Genomic DNA, 12134 nt, shown 5'->3' on the forward strand with positions numbered 1-12134 from the left:
CGAAAAACAGCTCTGACCATTGCTTTGCATTTGGGTGAGAAGCAGCTAACTGATAAAAAATGGAGTCGCTTCTGGAGTTTTTGCTTGCGTGGTGTCACTTTGTGAATGGTAGCGAGCAGAAGAAGGTATCCTGTAGACCATCTCGACTGCTGCCATTAGTGTTATCAACATTCAGGCTGCCCTTTGCTATGTAAAGTTTGGCTTCCTTTTTCCTGCTGGCAAGGTGGGTGTGATATTGTGCATCCACATTGGGCCGTTTCCTGGCTTTTTGAATTGTGAGTACAGAAGCACAGTATCCCACATTCATAAACCAGAGAGGGTTTGTTTGTTTGTTTGTTTGTTTGTTTTGAAAAATTGAATATTATTTTAATTGGCTCTTCCCAAGAGGATCCTGGAATTTGGAGTCTGGTAATGTATTCAGTAATATAGTGGCTACATAGTGTGATGTTGTGGATAGAGTGACAGATTCATAAAGCCTGAGTTTGAATCCCTGTTCAGCCATAGAAATTCAATGGAGGTAGGGAACTGTTAAAGGTAAAAGGTAAAGGTTCCCCTTGACAATTTTTGTCCAGTCGTGTCCGACTCTAGGGGGTGGTGCTCATCCCCGTTTCCAAGCCATAGAGCCAGCGTTTGTCCGAAGACAATCTTCCGTGGTCACATGGCCAGTGCGACTTAGACACGGAACGCTGTTACCTTCCCACCGAAGTGGTCCCTATTGATCTACTTGCATTTGCATGCTTTCGAACCGCTAGGTTGGCGGGAGCTGGGACAAGCGACGGGCGCTCACTCCATCACGTGGATTCGATCTTACGACTGCTTGGTCTTCTGACCCTGCAGCACAGGCTTCTGTGGTTTAGCCCACAGAGCCACCACGTCCCTTTAGGGTACTGTTAAAAACACTTCTTAAATAAAATGTATGAGAATGATGGTGCTCTTAAAGGCAGAGAAACAGAGGTCAGTCAAGAGACTTGCACTGCCCTCTTCAAATAACTTGAAACAGTACAACCCAATCCCCCTAATAAAAATTGCCAACTGACCTAAAATGATCAGCTCCTTCTCCTCCTGTATGTATCTAACCCTTAGCAAATGTGCTAGTGACGCTTTGCAAAAACTCGGCAAGGGTAGCTATTTTCAGCATGGAAATAATTCTCACGTTTAGAATTGGCAGACCAAGGTGCTAGAAGCACAGGCACTGCTAAAAAAGTTGGCAACCATCTGCTCCTACCATTGACCCTCCCCTTGGCATTGCTGGAAAGCCTTCTGAACCCCTCTAGGACTGTCAGTTATCATGCTCTAGACCAGTGGTTTCCAACCTTGGGTCCCAGATGTTAATGGACAGCAACTCCCAGAAGTCCTGGCCCAGCACAGCTAGTGGTGAAGGCTTCTGGGAGTTCTAGTCCAAGAACATCTGGGGAGCCAAGGCTGGGAAGCAACGTTCTACAGTCTACCGAACAGTAAATATTAGTTGGCTGGACACTCAGAGAGTTAGGTAGCTGGCTGCAGACCCAGAGATTGGGAGTTTGATTCTCCACTGTTCCACCTAGGAGAAGAGCCAGCCTGGGTAGCCTTGGGCAAGCTGCACAGTCCTAGGGCGCCCCCTAGAAGAAGGGAATGGTAAACCACTTCTGAGTACTACTCTCTACTTAAAAACCCCTGAAAAAGGGTTGCTATAAGTCAGAATTGACTTGACGGCACACATTATTATTTATTATTGTTGCACCCTCTGGAGGAAACTGCTGAGAAAGGCAGAGAGACAAGACTCATTTTTTAAAAAGCTGACAACCTCTCCTTCCTCTCTTCCCCAAAATTTGGCTCCTTAACATTTTTCCCTCCAGGACTGCCTGATCTAAAACTAGGACCCTCTGCAAAAGCTTGCAGAGGAAGAGGGCTATCAAAACAGAAGAGCCAGAGGTATAAAAAGAGAAGAGCGGGGGGGGGGGAGAGAAGAAAAGAAGAGAAAATAGGAGAGAGAGAAGAAAGAGGAGAGAAAAGAAAAGAGAAAAGAAAACAGAAGAGAATACGACAATAAGATAGGATAGGATAGGATAGGATAGAAGAGAAGCTGGCGATCGTCTTTCTTCTGTTCATCCCCAAGACCTGCAATTTGCCAAATGACCTAAAACCATACCAAAAAAGAGAGTCCACAGGGAGGCTGTTGTTAAAAGCAGAGGCGCAGCGACCTGTCAAAAATTTGGCAACCTTCCACCTCTACCCCACACGCGCGCGACACACACACACACACACACACACACACACACACACAGGCTCCTTGGTCAATGGGCGATGCGCAGGCGCCTCGGAGGCAGGGAGGAGCAAGCGCTCCGGCCGCATCTGCCGGTCCTCTGTGCGTCTCCCGGGCGATGACTCTGTGCCCAGAAGCGGCGGTTGCTGGTGCTGGTGCTGCTGCTGGCGCTGCGGGCGAGGTTCCAGCCGCCGGCATGTCGTCGTCGTCGTCGCGCCCGCGGCCGCCGCCTCTGCCGCGGCCCTTCCCGCTGCCCAGGCAGCAGTCGCTGGCCTCTCCCTTGGTGCTCAACCCTTTCGTGCAAGAGGCGCGCCTGGACGCGAACGAGAAATCCCGGGTACCTTACATGGCGGGGTTGGGTTGCTTTGCAGCGGCGGTGTAAACAAAGCCCCCCCCCCGGGCGGGAGGAGAAGGTGGCGACGCGGTGGGGACCGGGGGGAGGGAGAGAGCAGGATAAACGCGGAGGATTTGCCTGGAGGGGATTTCGGGTCAAACCTCCTTCGCGTCGGAGGTTTGCAAAATTCTTGCGCCGCAATAATACGCACCAGGTTGCAGATCAGAAATAGCTAGTATTTGTGTCAAACCTCCTTCGCCTCCGAGGTTTGCAAAATTCTTGCGCTACAATAATACGCACCAGGTTGCAGATCAGAAATATTTGTGTCTTAAAGCTGCAGCGGGAAAGCAGAACAGTGGAACCTTTAACAGACTGCAAAAGCTGCATCGAATTTTTTTTACTTTTAAATTTTTTTAAAAGAATTTTTTTAATGCCTTGCGGCATCCTTTTGGTGCCCACCTGGGGGGAGTCCGACAGAGCCCACATCCTGGAAACTGGTCCAGCCAGTTTTATTACATTAGCAGGTGAAGAATGTCTTATGCTAGAATTCTGCAGCCGGCCACTCCCAGTCGGACCTCCTGGAAGCCGGAAAGAGCCCTTTGCTGATTCTCTGTTTTCCATTTTCCTGGGCGGTGTGTGGTCCGTCTCTCTCTTTTCGTGCGGTAGAGAAAGAGGCTGAAAGTTAAGCCACCGGCGGTGCCCATTTGCACACTTAAAACTAGTATGCCAACTGTACCCATTGCTGGAGAGGTCTTCTCTGGCCAAGGTGACACATGTCTTCCTTGTGTCCCAGCTGAATTACTGTAACACACTCTACACGGGGCTGCCTCTGGCAAGTATCTGGAAACTTCAGCAGGTCCAAAACACCCCTTAGACTAGAATTGTCTTTCTCCTCTTCCCCCGGCAAAGGGTTTTAAAATTAGAGATGCTGAGGTGGAAACACTGTGTGCTGAGTGTATGCTGTATACAGAGATATGGCCCCTTCTTAAAGCAGCAACTGAAAACCTGCTGTGTTTGATTCCATCATCAGTGATTTTTTGGGGTATTAAAACATTTCTGGTTTCTCCTCTCAAAGGTCCTGAGGCGCTCATGGAACCCCTAGCATTGTGGGGAGGCCACTGGGGGGTCGTGGAACAGAGAGTGGAGTCTTTAATTTCAGAAAACCACTGCCAGTGGGAGGACTTTACTGGCGGCCGGCCATGCTTTCAGAAATCAGTGTCTTCTCCCCCATCTAGCAGCCCCATAGGGCTTCCCCGTGACAAGAGGGATTTCATGGAAGCTTCAAGACTTTGAGGAGGGGTGGGGGTTGCTGGAAATGTTTTATTTCCAAAAGATTGCCAGAGCTGATGGCATGATCTACCTTAAGGCACATCATTTCGGGAAATAGCACTTACCCATTGCTTGAGAACTTAAGAATAGCCACCATGCTTCAGACCACACGATGCTGTAGCAAGGCTGAGCATAGGGTAGTTTGATAGGTAAAGGTTTCCCTTGACAATTTGTCCAGTCGTGTCCGACTCTTGGGGGCAGTGCTCATCTCCGTTTCCAACCCATAGAGCTAGCATTTGTCCGCAGACAATCCTCCGTCCTCAGTGGTCATTTGGCCAGCGTGACTAGACACGGAATGCCATTTACCTCCCCACTAAGGTGGTACTTATTGTAAGCCGCCCAGAGACCTCTGGGTAGTTTGGGCGGCATATAAATTGAATAAATAAATAAATAAATACTTATTTATCTACTCGCATTTTTGCATTTCGCATGCTTTTGAACAGCTAGGTTGGCGGGAGCTGTGACAAGCGACGGGGGCTCACTCCGTCACGTGGATTCGATCTTACGATGGCTGGTCTTCTGACCTTGCAGCGCAGAGGCTTCAGCGGTTTAACCCGCAGCACCACCACATCCCTAGGGTAGTCTGATACAGAACACCAAAATGAAGAAGGTGCAGGAAAAGGACATTGAAATTTAAGGGGTGTCAATCTACCCATTGGTGATGCTCTGAGTATCCACATGGCTCGTTACGGTTCTGAGAAGGGCATCCACATCCTGTTTCCTGTGTTGATCCCAAGCAGGTTAAGACATGTTGTGCTGCCTTCTCTTCCTGAGATGCCCCAATCAAGCCGGGATCCAAGCAGACAGTTTCAAAGCCATATACCTGCGAAGGATTGCTTGAATGAGAGCAATCTCTCCCTTCCATTTGCCAGGGAATCTGCCCATCCTGGCCTCACCAAAGCTCTCTAGCTGGACCAAAAATATCCAGCATGGACATGGATTGGGGGGGGGGGGGCTGGAGGGCATTTCCTCGTGTGTCATGGGATCGCCAGGAAAGAGATTTGCACTGGGCTGTCCCACCGGTGGTTCAGATTGTGATCTGTTTTTCCATCTGATCACGCCCTAAGCCACTATTCTACCCATTTTTAATATGAAGCAATTGTGCTGAAGTAGAACAGCCTTACGGAAGGAGGCCATGTAAAGCATGCATCACCATGGAGTGTGAGATTCAGAGTGTACTTTGCTTTATAAAGCCCCAGGCTGAATATTTGGTATTTCCACCATTTTGTTCTTTTAAAGGATTGGGTAGCAAGCAATAGGAAGGCCTCCTGTTGTCGGAGGACACCTGGAACAGATCAGGTAGGACCTTTCAAATGGCACAGTGGTTAAACTGCAGTCCTGCAGCTCAAACTCTGCTCACGATCCGGGTTCAATCCCAGGTAGCTGGCTAGACGTTCACTCAGTCTTCCATCCTTCTGAGGTCGGTAAAATGTGTAGCCTGCATAATTAAATTGTTAACCACCCAGCATTATTCTTTTTTAAGAATGCTGTGGACTCCCAGCTCCCATCATTCCTTGCCGTTGACTTTGTTGGTTTGCGCTGATGGTGACTATAGTCCAGTAACATCTAGAAGGCTGAGCTTTGGCCATTCCTGGAGTAGATACTTCTAGGTCAGATGGACGGCTAAATTCACCCAGAGCTTGAAAAGGTTGCTTTTTTGTACTACAAACCCCAGAATCCCTGTCTGATCTAGTCTAAAGCAGCCTTCTGGGGCATTCACTGTATCATAAATGGGCTGGAGTTAATCATAACTCTTCATGCAATTTTACCAACAGCATTACATGCGAGGCATTTTCCAAACTTCTCTTTTTGATGTTCCAGTACAGGATGTGTTACTTTAATACTGCAATGGATACATGCGGGGGAGTTCTGTGTTTGAGTAATAACGGAAACCCGCTTTCCTTCCTCTCTTCTTCTTTAGATGAGAATTTAGGAAGGTCCTGCTTTTTTTTAGAGAGCAACTCAGAATTCTGATGTCTGTGGGATTCTTTGTGATCAAGTCCTGAAAGGCAACATTTTCAAACTTGATCCATAACAACTTTCTCACCTTGTTACAAGTGTTCTGCTGAATCCTGCGTTATGGGAGGGTTTAGAGTCACAGGATTTGAATGGGGACTCCTCCAGAATCCTTATCTCGGTTTTTCATGATGCCCTTCGGGTTATTGCATGCACCATTGCTTTCTCCCCAGTACTGATTTTTCTTAAATATTTCTAGGGTGCAAGTGTTTAATTGTTTTGCTTTTTTGTGGAGGTGGCAGGGATGTTGTCTAGGAGCCCTGATTCATGAACCGAACTTTGCCCATCCCCGCTCCCAAACATGAGTCTGGGCTACAGGTAGAACTTGCTTTTGAGTGCCTCCCCAAGTCAGAAATGAATGGGAAACATGCTAGCTTCTTTCTCTGTGCATGGAAAGAAGTTATTAAAACATTTGAGATGTGCATTGCCGTTCTTCATGTGGATGCTGCCATTTTCACTGGTTGGTATTGTAATTGTCGTTCTGATGTCAAGTCACCACCAACTTATGGTGACCTATGAATGAGCGATGTCCAACATGTCCTGTCCTCAACAACCCTTGCTCAGCTCTTGCAAACTCAAGCCTGTGGTTTCCAGTCCATCTCATATTTGGGGTTCCTCTTTTCCTGCTGTCTTCAAGCTTCCCCAGCATCATCATAATCACCATCATTTATTATTGTTCAAAAATAGCAGGCAAAGTCAATCAAATTATAAAAACGTTGACTGCTATTATATAACAGATACAAGGTAGAATATACCAGATGGGCGGGATATAATATAAATTGAACAAATAAATAAATAAAATAAATACCAGCACAGTATGCATGCTGTTCCTATTGTTGTTGTTGTTGCTGCTGCTAGTAACAACAACAACTAGTAACTCTTTTGCTAGTAGTGATTAGCTGTGTAAACCCAGCAGAGCTTAAATGTTCTAAGGAAGGATCTCTGTGGTTTTACCTAAAGATTACAATCATGAAATGTTTTTTTCCCCTTTGAGGAAGGGTTCGTATACTTCCTCAAATGACAGGTATAACCCAATATTCTGAGGTAGTTAGTCCACACTTCTTGTTTTGAGGTTGCTTGCTTCAAATTGATAATGACTCTAAATGTATGCAAAAAAATAAAAAAGAGTACCACATTAAATGGGTTATGTTTACCGTTGGGAGAAAACAGTATCTATAACGTTTAAAAAACACAAGTTTTTAAAAAACAAACAGAAAAATGAAGCTTCCTGGAAACCAAATATGTAAAGTACTTCCCCCCCTTCCTTCCAAACGGTGAAAAGAGATCTCTAAATCCTTCCGGATTCTCTGAACATCTCCAAAATTGGGTAAGGGGTTCTGAAAGGCATGATTTCAAAAAGTAACTTTTCTCAGCTCAGTTGAAGCCTGCCTTATGCTGAGATCTTTGTTTTTGGGTCTCTGTAGGATCGCGAACAGAATTACATTTTATTCTGGTCAGTGAAATTAATGGATTTTTTAAAAACCTCTGGAATATGCATGCGTGTGGGAGGGGTTTTTATAGTTTTGTATGTGGGCTGACAAAAATGAGCAACTGGGTATACTTTCTTGCATTTCTGTGCTAGCAGCCAAAGAAGCGGAATCCGGCAGCTGGCTGGAGAGGAGAAAGTTATTTCTTCCTCACCATGCCATGGAATTGAACTGGACTACTGCAAAATGTGAAGCCTAGGTGTTCCCTTGTCCACTAATCCACTTACTCACCTGCCTAGAATTTTTGATTGCCTGGGTTATGGTATAACATTTTGGGAATAGGATATCTGCTTGGGGCTACAATCACTTGGCCAGTGTTGATCATCTTATAATTCTAAGGTAAAGGTTCCCCTTGACAATTTTTTGTCCAGTCATGTCTGACTCTAGGGGGCGGTGCTCATCCCCGTTTCCAAGCCATAGAGCCAGCTTTTTGTCCGAAGACAATCTTCCATGGTCACATGGCCAGTGCGACTTATAAGTGTCTTTTGGTTGAACTGTGCATACTTTAAGCAAGCTACAAATGAAATTTCCTGGCCCACGTTGCTACCTCTTTCCATTTAGTGACCAAAGCTGTTGTTATTATCTGTACATGACGCCGACGTCCCGGGTGAACCATGCTTGGAGGGTGCTGTTCTCTTTGCCGGCCGTGGGAAGCCCAGACTTGCTCAAAGAAATGCTGATGACAGACGAGGGAAAAATAGGAAGTGAGCTCCTTTGTTCAAAAAGGGCACGGTCAACGTTTGTTGAACTTTTGAAGGGAACAAGAGACTCGGAGGTCAGTAGGAAGAAGAGAGGAGAAAGCCTGATGGGAAGTTGTCCTTCCTGTCACATTTCTGCTCAGGGTGACCTCTTGGCTGTTTTGCATCAGTGCAGCCTCTGCACCAGTCCAGTATCCTCTCAGAGTCCTCCGTCTGAAGCTTGCCTTCGGGTGTCCCCCGCACGGAGTGTTTACAAACCACACAACAAGGAAGTTTTGCAACTTCCATGGTGAGTTTCTTGCATGCCTCTCCTAAACGCAGGCTGAGATGTCATCTCAGAAGGCAAGTCGCTACTGCTTTGGCTGCAGGTTATATAAAGTCCGTATCAGGGTGTGTCTTAAAAGGACGTGAACTATCTGATCTGGCATGAAAGTAAAACTCTGCCTCTTCCACTCGTGTGTAACAATAATCATGTGTTGTCAAGCCAGCTCTGACTTATGGTTACCCTTTCCAAGTAGAGAACAGGCAGAAATGCTTTACCATTCCCTTCCTCTAGGGGGTGTCCTGGGACTGTGCAGCTTGCCCAAGGCTACACAGGCTGGCTTTTCTGGTATGCACAGTGGGGGAATCAAATTCCCAACCTCTGGCTCCACAGCCAGATACCTAACTCACTAAGCTATCCAGCCAGCTTTCCATTCTTGCATAGCCGTGCTGTCTTGCACTGGTTCAGTTTTCAGAGATAAATGTATGTTTCTTGAGAAACCTTGGCCGTTTTCTGGTCCATCTAGCTTAGAGCTGTCAACACCAAGCTTGGCCTTGAGTTCCTAATCAACCCCACCCAACCTGGCTGAGAGTGCCTTCAGACAGAACACAATTCCTTGTTTGCTTTAGTCATACGTCTTGGCAGGTAGTACAGTACATTAAACAATAAGGCCAATGTTCTAAAAATCATAGAGATACGTACATGATCAAATATACATACATACTCAGCAAGATTAAATAGCAAAATTGGCAGACAGTTATGATTTAGAGACTTAGTCGGACCTCACTTTAATTGCCTCTGTTAATAATGGTTCGGACTTTACTAACACTTTCTTGTTTTGATCTGGAAGAATTCATCATCATTATGCACCACCAAGTCAATTCTGACTTATTGCAACTTTTTTCAGGGGTTATGAGGAAGAGAATACTCAGGAGTGGTTTACCCTTCCCTTCCTCTAGGGGGCACCCTGGGACTACTGTGCAGCTTGCCCAAGGCCACCCCGGCTGGCTCTACTCCCAGGAGACCCCAGTGGGGAATCTAACACCTAACCTCTGGCTCTGCATGTTGATACCTAAACTTCTAAGCTACCCAGCCAGCTGCAGGAGGAAGAGATATATATGCTTAATGAGATTGGAATGTCATGGTTGGGAAGGTTACATTTTGTACTACAGCTTCCAGGTATCTTCAGCCAGCATGGGCTAACTTCTGGAAGTTTTAACCTTAAAAAGGGAATCATTTCTAAGCCCTGATGTGCAGGTAGTGGAAGCTTTCCAGATGATCCTTTAGTAGGGTCCGTAAGGAATATCATGGAATGGCATGCAGGGAGGTGACTCCAAGATGCATCCTTGAAACTGGCATCATCTGTTCTTGGGCATTTGAGCCTTGCAGAATTCCCACATGGCATAGCCTGTTCCACAACACAAAGAGCTATGGGGAGGCAAAACATCCCTGCATCTAGAAACCTATCTTTTAAATTTAGCACAGGAAGATCATCCTTTTGCTGGAAACACTTCTGATACACTTGCACCTTCTCTGTCACTTGTCTGCAAAGGGGCCGTATTCTGCATGTTTTCGGCAGGAACCTGCCAAAGGGCCAAATGGGTTTGAAGCATCTTATCCCCTTCTCTTTGCATCCCCTTGACTCTCACCCTTTAGAAGACTGGATGCTTCTCATTTGGGGAATGAGTTATATTTATTCTGCTCCAACGGCAGTAAAAAGGTGTCCCTCATTTCTTTGCTCTGTTTTCCGTGCCAGGTGAAGGCAGGAGAACTGCTGCATAGCTCAGTAGTTTAGACATCAAACCAGAGGTTGAGAGTTCAGTTCCCTACTGTGCTTCCTTGGCAGGGACTAGACCCAATGTCCACGTGGTCCCTTCCAGCCCTAAGATGGTTTTTGTTATGTAAATTATTATTATTCACATTCGGCATAGAGAAACGTTAGCTTTGCAGATAATTGAGACTGCAATTCCAGCAGCCTGTCCTCTCATGAAGTCATCACTCTGTCTATCCCTCCTCCCCAATTTAGAGCTGGAAGTGTAGCCATAAAAATGGCTAGATCCATATAACTTTCCTTCCTTCCTTCCTTCCTTCCTTCCTTCCTTCCTTCCTTCCTTCCTTCCTTCCTTCCTTCCTTCCTTCCTTCCTTCCTTCCTTCCTTCCTTCCTTCCTTTTTGTTTCTGTCCAGGAAACACCACACATTGTTGAAGAGCTTTTGAACCCGGACACGCAGTTATTGTTAGCCAGGCTTATGATCATGATCTGCACAGTTTCTAACCTGATGTTTGTCAGCGTGCCATCTGTGGCTTCTCAAACCAAGAAAGTTCAACAAAGCATGACACTGTTGGGGATGTCGTCAGCTATTTGCATTCAACGAGCCACTCCCCACTGCTCTTTAAACTTTTTCTCCCTCGCCCGAGGTGATATCTACCCAGAAGTCACTGGCCAGGAAGTTACTTGTGGTGTCTTTTGGCAGTTGGCCGACCCTTGAGACAGCCAGCAAGCTGTTTCCATGACATTAAATCAGTTTGGGGTGGAGAATGGAATCCAGGGAATCAATGTGGCAGCTGAGCCTAAGCCAACTGGTTATTCCATGGTTCAGGGTCTCTGTCACAGTTGACATGCTTGCAATGTGGTTCATCCATGCTTCACACACAGCAGCTGAATATGTGAATGGGCTCACCCCAAACCATACTGTTTCAGGGAGGCAGGAAAAGCCAGCTCTGCAATTCGGTGGTGATGGTGATGATGATTTTGCAGTGGTTAGGCCTCACCTTGAGTACAGTGGTGCCTCGCTAGACAGTTACCCCGCATGACAGTTTTTTTGCTAGACATTGACTTTTTGCGATCGCTATAGCGATTCACAAAACAGTAATTCCTATGGGGGAATTTCACTGGACAATGTTTGGTCCCTGCTTCGCAATCCGATTTTCACTAGACAACGATTTTGTCAGCTCCCTCCGCACTCACAAAACAGGTGTTTTTGGTACCTAAGCTTCGTAAGACAGCAATTTAAACAGCTGATCGGCGGTTTGCAAAGTGGCTTTCCTATGGCCGATCTTCGCTAGACAACTATGATTCTTCCCCATTGGAACACATTAAACAGGTATCAATGCATTCCAATGGGGAAATGCTTTTCACTAGACAATGATTTCGCTAAACAGCAATTTCAGTGGAACGGATTATCATCGTCTAGCAAGGCACCACTGTACTGTGTCCAGTTCTGGACACCACATTTCAAGAAGGATGCTGACAAATTGGAACCAGTTCAGAGGAGGGCAACAAGGAAGATCAGGGGGCTGGCAACCAAACACTATGAGGATGAGGAAAGACTGAAAGAATTGGGCATGTTTCGCCTTGAGAAAAGAAGACTGAGGGTTGATATGACAGCACATTTCAAAGACTTGAAAGGCTGTCATACAGAGGAGGGGCAAGCTCTGTTCTCTAAGAGAAAGTCAACCACCTGGCAGATATCCTTTGATTTGGATTCCTGCATCAAGCAGAGAGCTGGACTTGTATGAGCTTATAAGCCCCTTCCAGCTTCACTATTCTTAGATTACGTGATGGTGATTATCAGATCCAAAGGGCTGCATCTAATCCAACAGTGGGAAACACCTGGGAAGAGCTGCATTTAGTGGTAATCTATATGCTCTTTGTGCAGAAAGTCAAACATACTTGCACAAAGACATGCTCGCAGATACACTTACAGCCAAATACATTAGCAAGCAGAATTACTGCAACATGGGAATAGCCTAGACACAAGAGGAAT

The 12134-nt window shown here is 46.2% G+C and overlaps 1 protein-coding gene across 1 annotated transcript in view; it reads left to right on the plus strand.

Annotated features, from left to right (window-relative positions):
• Positions 1 to 2308: 2308 nt before the first annotated feature.
• LPCAT2 (lysophosphatidylcholine acyltransferase 2) overlaps positions 2309 to 12134 on the plus strand; it is a 34981-nt gene continuing 25155 nt past the window's right edge. The window contains exon 1 of the mRNA XM_072980970.2: positions 2309 to 2579. Coding sequence (XP_072837071.2) covers positions 2361 to 2579 — 219 coding nt within the window. The 5' untranslated portion in view covers positions 2309 to 2360. The remainder of the gene's footprint in view (positions 2580 to 12134) is intronic.

Source organism: Pogona vitticeps, chromosome 10 (genome assembly GCF_051106095.1).
Source record: "Pogona vitticeps strain Pit_001003342236 chromosome 10, PviZW2.1, whole genome shotgun sequence".
Lineage (NCBI taxonomy): Eukaryota > Metazoa > Chordata > Lepidosauria > Squamata > Agamidae > Pogona > Pogona vitticeps.